General features: G+C 36.4%; 1 protein-coding gene across 1 annotated transcript; it reads right to left on the bottom strand.

Moving 5' to 3' along the window:
* Positions 1-884: 884 nt before the first annotated feature.
* Positions 885-18,172, bottom strand: LOC135463912 (homeobox protein Hox-B7a-like). The gene is made up of 2 exons (XM_064741379.1): positions 17,608-18,172; positions 885-1,132 (listed from the first exon to the last, which is right to left on the bottom strand). The coding sequence occupies exons 1-2, from the start codon at positions 18,170-18,172 to the stop codon at positions 885-887; spliced, it is 813 nt and encodes a 270-aa protein (XP_064597449.1).
* Between the last annotated feature and the right edge of the window lie 3,691 nt (positions 18,173-21,863).

Consider the following 21,863-nt stretch of genomic DNA (forward strand, 5'->3'; position numbering starts at 1 on the left):
ATTTTTCATAATGGGAAAAAAGTTTGAATTATTCCACGAACCTATGCGTCGAAACGGACATTCGCATACTAGCCGCCAACCAATAAGGACGTTCCAGGTCAATGCTCGCAGGCCTTCCTGCTGCATCTTCACAGAATAATTAAAAACTCGAGGACTTACCGTAGTGTGGATCTACAAGAAATAGAAGGCTGTGATCGCTATTTGTCACGCTGATGACAACAGAAATACATGGTTCGGGAAATTGGTTTATTGTATGGTTATAACATGGGGACATAAGCTTACAAAAGTAACAAGTAACAACAAAACCTCAACTGAATGTTGCTACATGAGGTCCACTGAACGCAAAGTAACAAGACACATACACGTTCTGGAGAAGTCCATTCATCGGGTATAAAGTTCAACACGAATAAGCACAGAAACTTGTGCATTCGTGAGCGAACATTTGTATGTGGTATTCAGAAGTTCACATATCTTGAAATAAAGAAATGAAACCCACGGTTTTTCCTGATGCTCAAGAACCAATGAGTGATTGGGTTTTCACATAACCGTCAGCAAGCTTATCTGCTATAAGTTTGTGGTTCAAAACCGTCAGTGTTGATTTTCTTGCCAATATCTAATATATAACCACAATGGCACAAACACTTCGCATTGGACCACGCCAAGTGGAATACAATACAAACTACATTCCGCCAGTTGCCTTCACGTCTTTGGCACTGTGCTTTAATTCGAGAGTAAGGCAAAATACCGTCCATGCTGGCTATGAGTATCCTTTTACTCTCCTGGAAAGGTTTTAAAACGAAAAGGACCGTTCCATTGAAATAATTTAAAAACACCGACACAAGTAAGTTGCAGCCTTGCTCAAGAATGTGACTTTTCTTTTTTCATTAGGTTTTGTTTTGAATCTTTTTTTCCTTTATTCGTCTATTCTGGAACCAGATTTTAATTTGTCTCTCTGTCAGATGGATCCTTTGTGCCAGTTCCCATCTCCTGGTTTTGGATATGTAGGCGGATCCCAGGTACTCTCTCTCTAGCTCGGCTATTTGGTATTTACTGTAGGGTCGGCGTCTCTTGCGCAGCGTAATGGCCGATGGCGCTATCGTGGTAGGTGGAAGATGGGTAGATTGAGGAATGCCTGAAACAATGCAAAAGAATAAAACCTTACAGAGATGAAAACCAGAGAACCGACAGTGTAATAATAATTGATAAATGGTCAAAAGTAACCGGTGAAATTCAGCTTCTTGTCAATTTACTTGAGTTAGGGTTTTATTCTAGCTGATCCTATAATTGCTCATAATCCTGTAATAGTAGCAAATTACACAGCACCTAGGATCATGGTTTAAGCAAAATTAGGTAAAAAAAATAATTGCAAGTTGTTAGACGTCACTAGTTTAGAATTACTTAGAATGCTGTCTTCTCGTCATATTTAACATAGAATAACATTGATGAAATAAACAGACCAAATGATTAATTCAAAATACTGATAACCACTGCAAAATAAAATGTCATACAAAGTCTATACTAAGGGTCTGTGTCAACACTGAGTCCAATTCCAAAAGTCTATTTCAATACGTCTCTGAGAAAAGAAACCTTGCAATGATAATTGTAGAAATTACAAAAGGTTCACTAATGTATCTAATTAATTTCAAATTATAAAGTCTTTGTTTATCCGCAATAGTTCTGTTATGTAGGGCCTTTCTAACACGAAGTCGAGCACTTAAGTATATCAACAGCAGTAAACCTATACATAATCCTAAAAATACACACACAGAGGTAGTTGTCACGGAATGAACAAAATAAATTTTTCAAATTGATAAATTTAAAAACTAAGTTTATATGACAGTATATTCTAATCACACTATATGCTTTAGAATAAAATGAGGTGATACTACAGTCGTTGGACAAATAGAAATCGTTTCATTCTACTTTTAAACAGTGCTTGAGTAAAAAAAGTATAAATTACTGTCATTAATAGAGTAAAACACCTCAACCTCTGTTTACAAATTCTGGTGGAAATTGAACGAGCGCCTTTAGGCAGCAGCCTGAGTTGGTGGTTTATCTTCAAGACACAATATTGTGACCTTAACTATAGTTTCTATAACCGATCTGAATAGTAATAAAATATACTGCACTGGTCAACGAATTCTAAATGAACAAACACGGGTCATTGTAAAAAGTTGTTTCTTAAGGGATACAATAAAAGTGATACAAACATTTGGTTTATGTGTTAGCATAAATGCATGTTTATGGCTTTTCTGATTAATTGGATTAATGGATTGGAATGGACTGTTGTATTGGATTTGATAATATTTCCAATACTATGTGTTCCAAATCGCAAAAAAACAATAATAATAAAACCTTTTCAAAACCACCTGAACCTAGAACCTGGATTTTGCTAAATATTTCACTTGATCACTTGTAACTACAGCAAAGTTTGTGAGATTATTGCCTAATCTTGATCATTTAATGTCATCTAAATTGAAGGTCATTGGATTATTGTTTCAACATCATGATGTTTTAATTCGGATTGGAAGCAATATCATCAGGAAATATTAAACAATTAGAGTACCGTTTAAATATCGGAGCATGTCATTCGTGATTCAGGACGAATCGCTATGTTCATTTCTGTTTAAGTTGATCTTTACCAGGCGTGACAATAACTCGGATGTCGAAAAGATTTGCCAGCCTGCGATGGCAATCTGTTTATACAGGACAATAAAGTTCTTTACAATGACTCGTAAATGAACGAATAAAGTTCATTACCGACATTTAATGACGGCCCGTTGACATGGCATGTATGCAAAGGAAACGATCCAGAAACATTGAGATGTGTGCCCAGGCACTTCCCTGGGAAATATGTCCGCTACTTCACATCTTTATTACCAATCTCTGTTCCGGATAAATAAAACTTCCAAGGCACTGTGTGGTATTTCCAAGGTAGAGTTACGTAAACATGTTCAAAGAAGTTTGGAACTGGAAATTTAACCATTTTGGTACACTCCTTGGTAAAACGGTAAACCACGTCAACACAGCGAGTAAGCATACACTATATAGGCATAATTTACAGTTTAATGTATAGGTATAATGTTCACTTTAATGTATAAGTATTATGTGCAGTTTAATGTATGGGTATAATGTGCAGTTTTAACACAAGCAACAACTAAGCGCATGAAGTTTCTAAAGTTATACAGTTTAATGTATAGGTATAATGTGTAGTTTAATGTATAGGTATAATGTGCAGTTTAATGTATAGGTATAATGTGCAGTTTAATGTATAGGCATAATGTGCAGTTTAATGTATAGGCATAATGTGCAGTTTAATGTATAGGTATAATTTTATAGGTATAGGTACAGTTTTAACACAAGCAACAAGTAAGCGCATGAAGTTTCTAAAATTGTGAAATTTCTGTCTGAGATTTAAAGCTAAAAATACAAATAGCTCTAACTATGTTTAGTTTCAAAATGAAATAATCTATAGAGGATATCTTCTGAGTAAAGGTACAGTTTGACGTAGTCTAACGCTCTTGTTCGGTTTTTAGGTTTTCATAGCGCAAACATGCCGCAAACATGGTTAATTCCGTATTAGCTGAACACATAATGATTCTTATGAGGTTTGTTATGATTTATATAATTTATAAATGACTGATTGATTGATAATAGAATTGGTAGAATGGAATAAAAAAAAAACCATGAAAAAGGATATAAAATACATTGATTTATGTTGCGAGTGCCCTCAATGGATACATGATCCATACCAACAGGTGATTTGTGTACTATAGTATATCAGGAAGTCTTTAATCGATCAACATTTTGGACAGGACTTTATCGTAAATAAAGAAGTGCCATCAAAGGCAGTAAATATTGTGATTGCAAGCAGCAGACAGTAAATTTTTTTCGAGTTCTCAAATATTTCTCTTTGATCAGCAAAAATGTAAACCTCAATATCCGACCATACAACGTTGCCATCATCTGTTGATCGTCAGGTTATCTGCAAACAGGATGTCCTGAGATATAGTACCCAGGGAGAACAAAGCTGGTCGCCGCCATATTGACCTACCTCAAAGAGATCTTTATACCTGCACTCTGACTAGCTTAGATCGTAAACGCCCTGGCACAGACAAACGCGCCCAATGTTGTCTTTTAAACTGTTTCTCACAAGGGAGTTGGAGGAATCTACACTCAGTTGTAAAACTCTCTTAAACAGCTGAAGAAAAGTGCCACATGAAAGGCGTCACAGCGTGTTTATTGGCCTTCCATGATTTGCCTGCGACCATTAGAGTTGTCTTCAAAGACAGAGGGCGTCCAGACGGTAGGCGGCGCTTTTACCGTTTTCAAATTTTTCTAGCCTATCGTAATATCTATAGTGATGATGTACCAGACCTCTGGATGCGTAGCCTGCCGATTTCCTTAAGATACTACCTTGAATTATTGTTATTTCCAGCAAATAAAATGCCCATGACATACACTGATATATGCCAGCAAACGGATTTAGCAGCTGTTGTCGCTTTTGCCAAAACACATTCGAATCAACAAAGACGAGTTCAGGGTCTTTTATATGTACTTTTGAGAATTTGCCTATTTATGGGTTTATCACTGAACAAGCGTTACATAACGTTCTGATTCAGTTAAAGCTTTCAACTTCTTGACACTTGCATGCAGAGTTTAAGGCAGTGTACAACGATTTTTGCTAAGTGGAGCATACGGGCTAGTTTTCGACACAGCATTCTCCCATGCATAGACATGTGTGCAAAGAAGGATTTTTCATTAAAACGTATATTGCAAGATAAATTACTGGGTTAACGCAAAACAAACTTAGCGTGTTTCCCAATTTGCGTCATGTTGAAGTGTTTTAGTTGATACACAGATAGAACACAGGAAAGGGTTCCAAGTCGGTAAAAAGCCTTGAGTTACAGGAAAAAAATGAATGTACAGTTTGATTAGCAAAATTAGAATCACAAACCCATATAATTACTTAACCATTAAGTTTGGATTAGTGGTGAAGAAATTGTCAGCAACTTTGACAAAGTCCAGTTTTCGGGATTTACACAGAAGACAAATAACTGGAGAAAAATGTAAACGAATGTCTACGGATAATTTTATAATTTACCCCATTATAATTACCTGTAGTCATGTATTATGTCCGAAATGTCGTGTGTAGAATGTGATGATTAGGTTTGGCACCTTCTAGAATGAGCAAACTTATACAGATCAGCTAACAACGGGTTAAATCAATTAAACTGTTGACAAATGAAGGGAAGCCGAGTCACTTAACGTTGACTGACGCCAGTTTGTTATAAAACAAAAATGTTCAATATATACTGTTCGTCAGAGGTATGATTTTATCTTTTATTATATAACATTTCATTCTCACCCTCGTCAGGGTCATAATTATGATGGGAAATCTTTTGAAGTTCACAGCAAAATCCCCGAAGTTCTTACAGGTTGTGTGGATGCATGACAGACCTCTCGTAGAGACAGTTTTACACATCATGAACAAAAAAGGAAGTCAGAAGATTTTTCTTTCTTCAGTTGTCATATTTGATATATGGCGTGGGGTGATAGGGTCATTATGACAACAAAGTAACAGGCTTAATGGGACACCAAAGCGATTCATGCGATGTTTAACGTCTAAAGGTGTACATATGAGGATCACGCTGTATAGAAACTGTATTCTATTTCTTTTAGCCATCAGTCATACTCGTACTAAAACTTGCTTTTGTTCAGTGACATGTAACAACCAAAGGTCTACACACTGATATGTTGGACGTCTATATTATTACAAAGAAAATGCAGTTAGAATACTTTTTTCTAATTCATGATGTTAAACTCCCTAAACTAAGTTTCGACACCATTTATTGAACCCCTTTAGTGCATAAATGTTTACATCAATCATGATCGAATGTTGATCAAAAAGGCGGGCGTGGAAACAGAGTTATAAGTTTATTATTAATCATAAAAAACAAGTGACAAACAATTGGCTCACACCCGGTTATTGTTCTACATGACCGAATGCAATTCGATGACTGCATGAATGAACACCAGCTGATACTAAAAGTACACATTCTTTCCAAGATTTGTAATTTATTGTGAAACGAGAAATATTTATGGATCTGACTGATCCAATATTTACCTAGTTTGTGTTTCTGGTTTGTGACAAAATGTACTCCGTACCACATTAATTCGTTCCTTCCTCCATCCACAATTTTAATGAGATTTTATTCACGTTACTGAACCTGTGTCGGCCCACAAATCGTTAACAAGACAGTTAAAGAGTGAGAGAGGGAGGGTGGGTGGTGGTTGTCAGTAAACAAAAGCTGTTAATTGGTTAATCGATATTTACTTGCCTCGTATAGACAAGGCAACAACTCATAACTGATTGAAAATACTTGTACAAACACGGACAAGAAATATTTATTTACTGGCCATGCGCTGTAAATGTATAAGTCACACCCTGCTTCAAATTTTATGTATGGCTCTCTGGTTCACAAGTATCGACCAATATCAAGTCTTGCTAACGACCCTTGGGAACTGGATTTTGTTATTCATAGACACATAATTCCTCTCTGTGGTTTGATGCCAGTTTTGCGTGGAGCGGACGAAATATGTTAACAAGAGGCTAATTGATTCTCGTTCTAGTGGATACGATTCCGACGGCTGACTGAAGATCGATCCCAAAGATATTATGTCCAATTGAGACGCCCCTCGGTATTTTTGCTAAATTGCAATGTGAAATTGTCATTAACAGATTGCAATTAAGACAAACACTTGCTGAATTGTGGAGCTATTTCAGTGCGTATTCACAATGAAACAATTAAGAAATAAATAGTTAAATTTAGGAGTTATCAAAGCCATGCATTCTTATATATCATTTGTGTGTATCCTCGGTGAGTCAGTCATTTCATCGTTCAGTGCACTTCAAAATAATATGACATTATTGCTTACTGAATGAATACATAATAATTTAGAGAAGTGGAAATTACGGCATCGTAAAAAAAGAAAAGTAGACATTGATTTGACATTTAATTGGAGAATATATAAAGTTTCCATTTTAACTCTGAGCATGATGGATAATTTGTATATTAAGTACTACAAAATACTCATTTCTTACATTATTATTTGGACTACAGGATTTTATTTATTGGAAGTATTATCCAGGAAAAATCGTGTATTTCCGCAATACTCCCAGAAGTATTTACATGAAGTAGATGCATGTTTCTGACATGGATCACCAAATTTTTCAGCCGTTATACCTCACAAATCTAACAGGAGAACAGTAAGTCACGACAAGCATTGTTTTTGGTGATTTATCAAAAAGTATTTTCGCAATATAAATAATAAAAAATATTTATATATATTCATAATCTCATAAAAAAATTATGAGAGTATTTACTGAACTACACGTTTGATGGAACATAAACAGATGAGAATAATGCATTGCAAATATATAGGCTGCACAATAAACATATAGGTTACATTTATTTATTTATTTATTTGATTGGTGTTTTACGCACTAATAATATTTCACTTATACGACGGTGGCCAGCATTATGGTGGGATGAAACCGGGCAGAGCTCGGGGGAAACCCACGACCATCCGCAGGTTGATGGAACGTGCGGCTAGAGAGGAAGCCAGACATATAGGTTACACGAAAAGGCTGCACAATATACATATTATCAGATAAAAATGATTGTAACTGTGATTTGATTTGGCTTGGACCTTCCCACTTATGGCCGGAGACTGTTATATATCGTACACATGTATGTGAATATTGAGTAAGACAGAGCTATTCGGTGTAATTAATGAACCCAACAGTTGATAATATGATATTTAAATCATTTACAACAATATGTTGACACATAAGCAATCCGAAACAAGTCTCTCTTTGTTAATACTTTTATTTCTTCGTTGTAATATAGTTAAATGAATTCAACGACAGTGATTCAAATCTAGATTTTACAAGCTTGTAGAGTATCAAGGAAAACATACGAATGATTACAATACCATGAAATAAAATTAAATGTAAAATGCGAAATTTCATCTCTGACCTGATCGAATATCTTTATTATTTTTAGTAGCAGACTATGCTTGGCTATTTTAAAACATCGAGAATTTCTGAAGAATTCCAACAGAGTTACTAAAAGTCACGAGTTAAGAATCATTTCTTTGATGTAGGCAATGCGCGACATGCTCCTCGAGGTGTCCGTCTTTTGATGAAGGTAATAAACGCTGTTAAACAACAGGGATCGGGCGGTTTAATAGCGTCGTGAGGAGTACCACAAACTAACCACACTGGGAGTAACCTCCAGAAATGTCAAAATCTGTCCGATGAAAGTCTCCGAATGTGTGAGGTCCACAACTCCTGCTAACAAACAGCTCATTTCCCTGAGCAGAAATGTTACATACAAATGTTCCGGAGTTTTTGTAACATGAAACATTCTCAAACATATACCAGTTCACATTGGTATCATGCTGAGTCACACTTAGTGTTTCGGTTCAAGTGAGTGCTCGGAAAAAGAGACCAATAGTGATAGATGTTATCTTGGTGCATGTAAAAACTTGTTTATTATTAAAATGAAATTAAAGCTGTTTCCAATATGATATAGCTAGGAATATCAATTATCTTCATATAGACTGTTAATCCCTGAGTTGATTAAAACAAAAAGAATATTTCACAACTTGAAATGACCTGCTGCATCCGCCTTTAATTATCGCGCACGAATGATTATGTTTGATAGTTAAAGTATTAAAAATACCAACAGCATTAATAATAGAATCTACCAGTCGTTTTCCCTGGTATAATATGGTTATAGAAGAATTACTAGATTTACAGTCACAAATTCCAGTAGTTGCCGATGTGTCCTTTATATATCACGCCTGATTATTTTCAAAACATATTAAAAAGACTATTCATGAATTGTTCTCTCATGGATGGTGAGTACAAGGGAGAAGAAATATTTTGAAATTCTTGATTAGCAAAGTTGGCAAAAAATAAATCATTCTTATAATCACGTGCTTGGATGATTGTACTAAAATGTTAAAATTAAGTTTTCATATGCTACAGAGCTGTCGTCGTATTGCAAACTTCGTCGAGTAAACTTCATTTAGTATCACCGACTTCGATCAGTATATATATAGTATTTCCCTCGTTCAACGTTAGTCGCTTCTTTTAACTTTGGCTCAGTATTGACTTTTCGCTCAATATTGGCTATTTCCCTCAGTACTGGACACTTCGCTCAGTGTTGGCCATTTCGCCCTGTGTTGAACAACTGGGCTAACATTAGGCATCCCCGTGTTACGAAAAAATTCGCATGATATTCTAAGGCCAATCACTTCGTTTAGTATTGAGAACCTATTTTAAATATATAAATCAGAAAATGTATTCAGCATTTGGTCAATATCTTTTCAATAATGACCATTTCGTTCAGTATTGGCCACCTCGTTCAGTATGGCCACTTCATGTAATTTTAGTCATATCCTTCAGTATTGGCCAAATCGTTCAGTGTTGAAAACTTTATTCAGCATTGGCCATTTCGTTCAGTGTTGGCCACTTTTCTGTATTGGCCAAATCGTTCAGTGTTGACCACTTTATTCTGTATTGGCCATTTCGTTAGGTGTTGACGACTTTATTCTGTATTGGCTATTTCGTTCAGTGTTAACAACTTTATTCTGTATTGGCCAAATCGTTCAGTGTTGACCACTTTATTCTGTATTGGACATTTCATTCAGTGTTGGCCACTTTATTCTGTATTGGCCTTTTCGTTCAGTGTTGACGACCTTATTCTGTATTGGCTATTTCGTTCAGTGTTGGCCACTTTATTCTGTATTGGCCAAATCGTTCAGTGTTGACCACTTTATTCTGTATTGGCCAAATCGTTCAGTGTTGACCACTTTATTCTGTATTGGCCATTTCGTTCAGTGTTGACCATTTTATTCTGTATTGGCCGTTTCGTTCAGTGTTAGACGCTATGGCTGTGAAGCCTCGTCTGCATGATTATTGGATAAATCATTCCAGTGATAACTACACGAAATTGTAGAATTTCAGTCATAGCATGAGTGAACGAGTGTCCTTGACGCCTCAAGTGACCAGAACGGATTTCCCTCTCGTAGACTGTACGACAAGATGAATAGTTTCAATTTTGACATTGTAAATATCCATACTTGAACAGCAATATACCGAAGGGTGTTGCATATTGCGTGTACATGTCTCACCTTGTAGCATTTGTTGGACCGTGTGTGGTATGTGACGATTTCAATCAACGTCACAAGTTATTTCTGTCAAGGTTATTTCACCAAACGCCTTCACTCCAAGTTCCACTCAATCGCCTAGAACATATCTTGCGTCTTTTACATCACTGAAAATTGTTGACTGTTTCTCTTTGTATGATTCCCTCCTATCTTCGTACTTTATATACTGTCTTAGTTCTTTGGTGATTTGTGTTAAACGTCGTTTGGGGAAGTGGCATGCGATTATTGATCCGGAACGTCCATATTGTTTGACGCCTGATATGCGAATGTCTGTTTCGACACATAGATTATAAATTCAAAGCTAGTCTCATGTTCAAGCTTAGTGAAGGGTCTGACCGACAGCTCAGTCACATTTCACAATTAATGTCAACCACATTTGACAATTTACAAATTTAAAAATTTGCATACAATAGACAAGTGTTATAGTAATTAAAATTAACAGCTTTTCAAGTTCAAGCTGTATGGAGGAGACAAGAACATTTGTATGTAAAATTATAAATGAGTTCTAATGAAGCACTACAAGTATTTTTTGTCCATCTATAATTCTTTGCTAATGTTGCTATGCAGCAAGAACATTGTTTAGAAAAGGTAAAACTGTTACCAGATTTATGTAGAAGTTCTGTACACATATAGGTAGTAGAAAAAGTGCATTCCTGCACACTTTGCCGTATTTCAATTGAGTTTATTTTATAGGTTTAATAATTTGTAATATTTCAGCCATATCCTGGCGATGCAAACATCGTGGCAAGTCATTCCACATTGATTTTCCATTCACCAACGCTTAAATTGCCATTCTGATATTTTGTCGTAGATTTCCAAACAAAAAGAAGTATGGATTTTTATCATTATTACCATAAGTTTGACCATTATTACCATAAGTTTGTCCATTATTACCATAAGTTTATCCATTATTATCATAAGTTTGACCATTATTACCATAAGTTTGTCCATTATTACCATAAGTTTGACCATTATTACCATAAGTTTTAAGTGATGGTGAAGAGTTCTAATTCAAATATTCCTGTTGGCAGAGAATGAAACATAACCCAGTAATATGTAAAATGGTGAAGTACTTTTCAATGAAGTGGAAAATAAAAGAGCATTTTGCCACGCGTTGTAGTTTTTAATATGAATATACTTATCACACAATATAAAAAACTCTACAACTGTAAGTTTCTGTATTTTTTAACCATTCCTCACGATGCAAGAAGATGTGCATGACAGCAGAAAGTATGAGCTTTCAATCAAACTCTCGAGCTCTGTATAGTGACGGTGGTGAAGTTATTGGCAAATGGGCGATTCTGCTATACTTACAGAGTTCCTTTTACGACTAGGGTAAAATGGCGGGGTAGAAAAAAAATCCAATTATTTTCTACAAATTGCTTATCGAATTATTTTATGTGATCTTCAAATATGAACCATCGTTGGATCTCATGAAAGGAAAAACTACTGTGTGAGACACGACAGCCAGCCGTAAAGCGTTGACATATGAGGCAAGTTGGTTTCCCTTTCAGTACAGAACGGGCAAAGCTGTGGAATGAGACAGTCAACCATTTGGACTAGTGTTGACATTTGAGGAAACTAAATGAGGCTTACCTGGTTGTTAGGATGCCTGGAGGCCATCAGAAATAGATTGTAAATCCGACAGATTGTTAAACACTTTCGGTTAATGTAAACGTTCAGTATCATATGATATAGCTAAATGTCCAGTCCCGTTTGCAGCAAATCGTTTTTCTAGGTTTGAAAATCGAGAAAATAGGAAAAATTCTAACGATAATTCTTGCTGACTATTTGAGCCATTATAAACCTTCATACAAAATGTGAAAGAATAATGTAACCTGGAGACGTCAATATCGCCACGGTTAGTTTGTACAAAATATGCGTAATTACAGTGTTAAGGAAGTACATGTATGTATGCCTTTACATTGGTTACATCGCAGGGAATGCATGAAATAAAAATCAAAAATAAAAGAAAAACAAAACAGAAGAGTGAGTGAGTATATGGATAAATAACACATTTACACATCCATATTTTTAACGGATGGCCGACTTTCAGTTAAATTTCAGAAAATTTCAGTTACGTGAAAAATACGAGAAGGCTTAACCACGTTATTGCACCCAATTTCACCTTGTTACATATAACATGTTAACACACAGCCTGTGTGCAATTGGCACACATCTTGATTATGCCGCATACATACAAATGTATGGATCAAAGGATCCGATGTTATCTTCAATAAGGTGGAATTATGCCATCAAAAATCAGGTTGCCATCTTCGAAATTCACCACTCGGACCTTCAGCTATATCTTTGATGTCTGTTAAACTTCTACATCTCACCGTCAAAATCACCTGTACAATATAATGAGGGATCGCTCCAGATACCAGTCATTATAATGTCTTTTTCAAAGACTTAACAAAGCCAAGCTTTTCCCAAGTCATAATTATAGATTTCACAATGCAAATATAATTCTTAAACTTGACATTTAAATGAGGTTTTTAGCATACATTACATTTATATTTAATTAGATTTTCTCCTTCAACATATTAATTTGGTTGACAGCAATATGCCTTGTATGGTTGATTCTCTATAAGTACTTCATATTATCATCATGCGGAAACTGAGATTTAAATTTGTAACAGTAAGTCAATAATTAAATATTTTGACATGGACATGAACATATACAAGACATCACAATTCAATATACCTCACTGGTATAAAACTTTTCAAAATGATGTGTTGTCATCACATTTAATAAGCAATCACATGAAAACAATGTAAAGGAGCTCGGGGATCGTAGTCCACAAGCAGAATCCTGGCTTATGCAGATAAATTTTTATCTGTACTGGATCATGTTGTATTGTTTTACTAATTTCTCCTTTGCTGTCCCATGTTTCCTGTGCATTTGAACTAAACTATGAGTCGGTGAAAATATTTTCGACGATTGTGGGAAACATTAGATAAATAAATAAATAAATAAATAAGTCTACTTTAATATTGTTATTGTATTTTTCAGAAGTATATTAGTGCACACTATTTTACCATAGTTACGCAGTAAAACGGTTATAATTATTTAAATTGACAAATGTGAACCGGGTTGTTTAAACGTATATAAATATTTAAATCTTGGTTAACGAATTTTGATACAGTTTTGATTAACCAACGTACCGTTAAAGTCTAACTAAAGCGATATTATATACAATGCCAGATTAAAAAGTATTTAAAAAGCATTAAAATCGTTGGAAATAAAAACTAAGTCAACTTCTCATCTTACTTCTGTGACTGATGTTGAAAAGCGCAGAAGTAATGTTATACTTAATTACCTGATTTACAGTCTGATTCACGTCTTAGAGTGGATGTTGTCTAGCACGAGTGGCGGGAAAATTGTTTTGGCGTGCGGGAATTAGTGGCAGAAATAAGGATACTGATCAAAAGTGTAGGGGCATAATCAACATCTAAATCAGAAGACGTGGTAAAAGCTGCGCAACGTTAAACCAATTTCAAAATTAAGGGGTAAAATCAATGTTTATGTCATTGCTTAGACCGTAGCAACTGACATCCCCTATACAGCCTCATGGATTAGCAGAATTAACAAATGAAATTTCTAGACGTCACAGGTTTACAAATACGCAAATGCTGAGCTGTCACCACATTTTACAGATAACAACATAATGCAAATAATAATGCAAAGGAACCAAGTTTTGGGTAAGCTTGGTTGATCAGCAGAATCCTAGCTTGTGTGTAGTGAACATGATTCTTAAACGTAAATTTCAAGATTCATATCCCAAAATGTAAAACACAATTTTCAAACGAATCTAAAAACGAAATAATTTTCAAACGAAATAATTAAGCAACTATAGTAAACAAATCTGGTGGCAGCTAAGACAGACGCAATCATCATTTGGCTGGTATGCATGGAAAACTGGATATTTTGGGGTATGGCATCCTAATATACCTTCAGACTCGTGATGCGAGAATATATATGTATTTTCCACGTCCAATACATCAGCATCTCAGTCGCACTTTGACTGTAGCTGTTCATAAAAGCACCATGGTAATTAATGTAACAAACACAGATTCTTACACATCCCCTAGCCCCCAGTTTATGCAGAATAAGATACAGCTATATATGAAAACTGTGGAACAAATGGCCATATATGTTATATGTTAAACTCCCTGTCCTTATTTGCCAACAAAACAGCTACACTCACTGTAGAATTTAAGAAACTTAACGAGAGCGTGTCTTGTTGAATATCCATGTCACTGTATCCTTTTTTGAATCCATAACTTGTGGTGTAAATTGAAGTGATCGCATTGTACACATGCAATGCAACTATGTAATTCATGTATGTGCACTTCATATACAAGACATTTTGATGTACCGGTATTACAACAGAAATGATGGTTAATTACAATCGCAAGATTAAAATTATTCATTTTGTTATAAATGTGGGGTTAGAGAAAATCTGGTCGCCATGAATTTATGATTGTAATATTTGTTATGTCATTCTGTAATTTACAGTTTAACCGTACCCATATTTCCGTTGGTATTATGTCATTTTGATAGTCTTGTCTATAATATTTAATACCGTGCAGTTCCTGTAAATCCATCTCGCAAAACTTATTTTTTTATCTTGTGAGGAAAACTGATGCAGAAAGTCATGTAATTTGATAGGTTTGTTATCACAAGAGTTATCTCCCGTGAGTCTGTCTGGCCGGCCAAGTGTCGCCATAACACTGTCGGCTAACGTCTACACGAGGCTTATTTACAAACAACGCCGTTGAGATCTGATTTATAGCCCTTTCTGCTGCAAGACAATAAAACTGTCAGGACTGAAGCTCGGAAAGGCAAGTCTCTTACATAAAATGTTCCACAAAACTTCACTACGACGGCTGATATTTCTTTATAATAAGAGATATATGTGTTCAACAAAGAAGAGATCCGGGACTCCCATTTCTTTTTTGATGCAGCCAGTAGACGCGACCGAAAAGAAAACGACAGCCGGTAACAAACTTTACAGAGGATGGAATCTCTACATTATTTTATGGTGTCAGGGCTACATTTTGTGCAAATGTGCCTAGAAATCTACATCTATTATTGCGATGGTGGTGCTGGCGATTTGAATGGGTGGTCCATGAGTTACGTTAACTGCACACGCCTTTCGCTAAGAATTAATCCTGCACTGAGTTGTACATGTATAGGCCTCCTTGAAGTTATTCGTTAATATCGATATATTGTTCATTGCTCGCATGTGCGAGGTAAGGGCAAATATATACTGATTGGTATGATTGTACGTCCATAATGTTATATTATGTTAATCTTGATCCGAATTGCACTGCAGATATTCCGTGTTTTGAATGCATAATAGTTCGTTTGCTCGTTTATTTGAACGAATATTAGTCAGTTGTATAATTAGCGTTTTACAATTCGTGGGAAGTCTTACTTTTATTATCCGTGCTACAAGTCTTTATATTCTATGCCATTATTTTACTTTTTGAGCAAATATGTATTTTTAAAATTATATTCGCGTGGACAATACAGTGAAAAAACTAGATGCATTTTGAAAGATTGGAGGTATTTATCCATCTCGGTGTGACAGTGTAGACCTCTATGTGACAAGCACATCTACAGCATAAACCAGCATGGTTGTTGAAGAGTGGATTAAATACAGTGACAGCTCTGTGAAGCTATCGATTACCTTCACGGTTTAAGACTTCACACATCATGCTTATGCGCGTATATTTATGCCACACATTTCGGTTAATTAAGCATTTAAACACGAATTCTGAAATGACGGATGCAGCATGTACATTTATATATATGCCTACTACAAGAACAAAACCTGACCGTCGTCATATACGTGAACAATTATCCAGTACTGTGTTAAATACTAATCAAATAAATTAAGCAAATACTAATTACCTGCCAACCCAAGGTATTCTTTATCTTATGGGGTAAAAACTGCTCCATGGAAAAATTTAAACTGTGTAAATTTTCATACCATGCATAAAGCATAAATCGCATTTTGACAAACTGTACTGAACCTGCCAATACAAGGTATTTGTTGTCTTAAGAGGTAAGAATTGCCACAAAGAAAAAATTTAAATGGCGTAAGATTTCATAACATTCATACAGAATAAATCGTATTTTAACGAACTGTACTGAAGTTATGAATTCAAACGTGATTTTGTTTTTGAAGAATAAAGTTATATATAAATATAATTATACTGATGAATACGTGAAGGTTACCTGGCATGGCAGAAAAGCCAACCGTAAAACTGCGAGCAGTTATGGATAAATAATAATAACACGTCATGTCTTCATTTTAGATAATTTCCTGCTATATGCTATGAGAAAAACAGAGCCACCCAGGGGAATTAGGAACTGAGACCGCCTGCACTGCACTGAAGGTTAAGACACAGGTAGCACGCTTGACATGAGCGGTATAAACGATTTGGAGAAAAATTCACTACAAACATTTCAGCTTCTAAAAATATAAATGTGTACAGATTGCACACATAAAAATGTCAGAATAAGACTGATTTTACAATCCCTTTTTTCTTTTCACTGAGTGTATATTAAATATATATTATGTCATACCAATATATGTGTGATTTTTAAAACATTTAATATAAACTCACATGAAATCCTAGTTTTCCATTTCGACAGAACTAATATTTTACTACTACCAACATAAGCATATTTTTGTGATTAGACAAAAAAATTAGAAATAAGTATAATGGTCAAACCAGGTGAAAAGAAATAAACACCGTGTCAGGGGATGACGAGACATCTTAACTACATAATTGTTGAGCGCTTATCATTTTTATATTTATTTATATTTGATTGATATTTTACGCCGTATGCTCATCTATATAACATCGGATATTTACGCAATGGAACTCAAGTAGGCAGTTTTCAGTTAACTCATAGTGGTTTAACACGGCTATTGCTATATTTTGTGTTCCTTCTAAGTACGTCTTACAAATATTAAATTGTAACTGGACAAATAATAAACACGTGTATTTATTTTAATATGGAAAGGGATGTGCATTCAACGCATAAAGCTCGAGATGTGGTATGATCATGTTTTATTACATTAGCATCTTTTAGTGTTGTCAGCCTTGTTCTATTTACAAATTGTTATCAATAAATTTTTAAGAAAGAATTGATCAGGAGGAAATGCACACCACTTCTGGAATTAGTATGGAAGTATTACACCAAATACCTGCAAAAAAATAACAACAATCACCAGACTCGATTTGAATGACAAAATTTCAATTCCCTTATATAGTGCCAATAATAGCTGTCTTCTATATGCGTTTTATTTTGTGTGAATGCTATGAGGCTAACTGGGACTTTACCTGTTGCCTGAAGAAATGGATAATGATGGATTGGCACGCTGTGACCGACGGGCACGTGACTGGCCAAGTTACCGGAAACTTCAGCCATTTTCCACAGGGAATTGTTCGTCCCGTAAGTGTGGTGGTGGTGGTGGTGTGATGGGTGGGGGGTGTACCTGTCCCCACGGCCCAACATGAACCCACCCTCCTGATCGTGAACAAAATGCCTACTGGACGGTATGGCGACATCATAGACGGCTATATGTGAGAAGTATGGATGAATCGCCCTGCGGTCCGTTACAGGGTCGAACGATTCCAAGGAAACCGATGCTCCAGTCGACGATGCAGCGCTTCCGAAGTAAGGTGAACAGGAGTTGAGCGAAGCGGCCGTGGCCGTCAGAGGGGATGTGTCAAACCTGGTAGAGTCGGACACTGAGGTATCCGTCGGCATTCTCCGTGAAGAGTCAACTGCGCTGTTATATAATCCTAGCCCTCGTGCGTTTCTGCTACACGACAGCAGGCTAGCAGTCACTGCAGCGTCATCACTACTGCAGCCATAATCACGAAACTTCATGTCAATGGCCATTGCGGTTTGGCCAACCTGTGGGAGATGCCAGCTGGGTGCCGCTAGTGAAGCCGACGCCATCATGTATGAACACACCAACGCGGTACTTCGCTTCAAAAAGCGCTTTAACTATTAATACTCACTCTATTACACGACGTAAATATAGACACTTATTGCCATTCATTAATATACAGTCGCCAGTCTTAGTTCTCTGGTATGATCCCTGTTGCGCTTTTCAAGCCATGCGGCCTGGCAGAAGTTTATGATTTAAGTAAAACGCTTGTAAGTAGTCCTAAAGAGCCTGTTGATGTTACGCCTCACTTAACAGAATGCAGCCCTTCTGTCTCTCGATGGCGCAACGTCGAGCTCTGGAAAAGACATGTACAGAAATAAAAATATCTAGTGAGAACAAGCTGGGCTTAGCCATCCGTATTTAAGCCTCCGCCATAAAACCATGTCAAATTCGTATGATAAAAAGTTTGGGTACTTTTTTTTATTTCAGCCATGTCGGCTATCTCCGGAGGGTATAAGAGGCCAAAATACCCGAAACTCCAAAGGTCGAGGCGGATTGACAGAGAGCAATATAACCTTCTTAATTGCCATCTTATGATATAGCATAAAAGATGAACCACTTTCATGTTCGTGGCAATAGTCGGACTTTATTGCTGCCATTTGGACGGAGACCCGATATAAAACCGGCAACCGATCCCAGGTTTCCCAGTTTACCGTTTGTTCCGGGAACTACGAGACGGGGGTGGCGTCTTCGTCAGTGCAACAGCAAAGCAGTTTTCGGAAAAACTAGCCACATAGTTCTGAATTAAACGCATGCGGCTGGAGTACTGTGTGCACCTTGTAAGCACTGCCTTCTTTTCACTGTATGGAGATAATTGCTGTTTAAGTGTACTATAACCATTAGATGTGAATACAGTCATTATATGATAATCCCGCTCTATATTTTCGCTTTTCAGGTTTAAATGGGCAACTCAGTAAGATCACCAAAGCCGTATAGCATCGCTTACATGCACAACCTAACAGATCTATCCCGCTTGCTCGAGGTCATATTTTATGACACGGCATTGCACTTGTGGCTTAACAAGAAATCTACTTGTCTACCTTCTCATTATAAATTCGTCCTTTTGCATCCAAGAACAATAAAATAAGACAGAGAGAAAGAGAGATAGCAAATGCATTGTACTCATTAGTGGTTTATATACCTGATTGGTGCAGCCTAGCCTTTTTTTTGGTTTACTTAATTTTGTTACACATTACACTTGAGCTTATAAGTGTTAAACTTTTACAGTGAAAAAAAAAAAAAAACGTATTCAAACCTTTATAACAGTTGTAGGACATGCATAACTAATTAAGCACATCTACATTGCACCTGTCAAGCAAGAAAGAACAAGAAATCATCACCAACGAGCATGCCGAATTTAGAAAATTAGCCCACAATTAAGAAATAACAAAATAACAAATATTGTCATCGACAATAACAACAGCAACAACAAAGACATCCGGTGGAGTGTGTGTGTGGGGGGGGGGGGGTTAGGGGGGGGGGGGGGGGGCTCCCGTGGTGGGGTGGTTAACGACCTAGTTTAGCAAAATACCTCAGGATCCTCACACGAATGCGGTGGCTTTCAATTAAATTAAAGTAATTAAATAATTCAAAACTATCCTCTTATATAGGTTCTCGGCACTAGCAAAAATTATTTGATAACTTATGTTTAATGTTTCTGATTGCAGCGGTGCACTGCAACCAGCACAAAGATTACCTTAGCTTTCAACTCGAACAGACGGCAATTTCAGGTGTAGACACGTCACACCCGCAACGCCACAACCGCAACGTTACAGGAAGACCGACACAACTACATAGTCACAAATACAACGTCATAGCCTATACGGCTTTGTGATACACGTGTTGCGGGATTACATTTAGAATAAATACATCAGATCGTATCAAGCGAGCTTGATGGTGACAAAACATCGCGAAACACACATTCTTATGATAGTTTATTTAGCTTATACCTTTATCTTTATGTACAAAATGGTCAAAACGCACTCGGTTTCAGTGGTCTACTTCGTCACAACTCAAGAACCTGCTTGCGCAAGGAAAAAGTAGTTCATGTCTCACAATCGTGTGACGGGAGTTGTGTTAACGTACAGAGCTACAGAAACTGTTAAAGGATTAATGAAGGCTGCAAAGAAACATATAGCTTTCAGTAAACTCAACAGAATTGCATAACTGAAAATGACAAAGCCTGACCTTTTGAAACTGAAGATCCGGACTGACTGAAAGGTTTATCCCGACTATATAGTTGTCATGGTCTGCCCATGAGAGCAGTTACATTCTCATTACTGACTTATCTTTTGACAAATGCCAGCAAGACATATAATACATAGTTAATATTTAATGTAGAATCATGGCGCTGGTAGTGGGAAAAAGTTAAAGAAGTATGATCTGTAGCCACGAAATATGTCAGGTTTGATGCTTTAATTGATTCGATGTCTGTCGTGTTACTGCAAAAACAATCTTACGTCACTCACATACATTTAGCTGTAACAAACTGTAATAAAAAGTTTCACCTCTGAACCTCTTATGTATTACAGTTTGACTTTCAGGCATCACTTACAAGGACTCATTGTTGTCTTTGGCCAATCAGAATTCACGTAGCAGTCAGAAGTGATATTATACAATACAGCTTTAAGTGAAAACTAGACCCACTTATTTATCAATTTCAAGCTGCTTTTTGCAAAGAAGACTCACTGTCCACATCATATACCGAAGGATTAAGTAAATGAGTATCAATTTCAGGTCTGTATTAGGTAATTATTTGTGCAACTCTTTAACCAAGATAGTTAAGGTATTGGATCTCTATAGCCTTGTAAATATACTGACGTGTGCACATGCATGGATTTGATAAATAGCAAAATGACGTCAAAGAAGATTGGGGGCCTCCGTGGCTCAGTCGGTTAGCGCTAGCGCAGCGTAATGACCCAGGAGCCTCTCACCAATGCGGTCGCTGTGAGTTCAAGTCCAGCTCATGCTGGCTTCCTCTCCGGCCGCAAGTGGGAAGGTCTGACAGCAACCTGCGGATGGTCGTGGGTTTCCCCCGGGCTATGCTCGGTTTCCACCCACCATAATGCTGGCCGCCGTCGTATAAGTGAAATATTCTTGAGTACGGCGTAAAACACCAATCAAAAAAAAAAAAAAAAAAAAAAAAAAATCAAAGAAGATTGTAAAACTAGTACTGTCAGGATGATACATATGCTCTATTATATCAGTAAACAGTGGTTTAGTCTTAATAAAAATAATTTTCATGCCCTGTAACATTACTAACTCAGTGGTTCCCAACCAGTTAATGTGATATTTTTGCACTGTTGATTCAATATACGAATTAGTTCCCAAAATACTCAAAGAGATTTTTATATCTTTTCAAATCTTTCTCTTTTTTGAACTTCTAGTGAGTTAGAACAAAACACAATTCATTGGAATAATTTGGTATGAGCAACTTTGAGATTCCATTTCAAAGTGTTCCGTTTCCATATCTTCATTGTACACAACTAAATTAACCATATCTGCTTGAGGGATGGCACTCTACAAGATTTGCTTCGTAAACGTGTAAAATGTAGTGCTAAGTGTTGTAAACTTACTTCTTTACATTGAACTGTGTAAAGCATGTGTAGTTATTACATATACTCAAAGATAATTTCTTCA

Source organism: Liolophura sinensis, chromosome 1 (assembly GCF_032854445.1).
Source record: "Liolophura sinensis isolate JHLJ2023 chromosome 1, CUHK_Ljap_v2, whole genome shotgun sequence".
Taxonomy (NCBI): domain Eukaryota; kingdom Metazoa; phylum Mollusca; class Polyplacophora; order Chitonida; family Chitonidae; genus Liolophura; species Liolophura sinensis.

Bases quoted from the DNA above. Each gene is read 5' to 3' on its own strand.
- LOC135463912 (XM_064741379.1), bottom strand. From the start codon at position 18,172: ATGGCCATTGACATGAAGTTTCGTGATTATGGCTGCAGTAGTGATGAC. The intron at 1,133-17,607 runs GTAAAGTCCCAG...GCATTGTTTCAG, and splicing joins TCCATTTCTTCAGGCAACAG to GCATTCCTCAATCTACCCAT.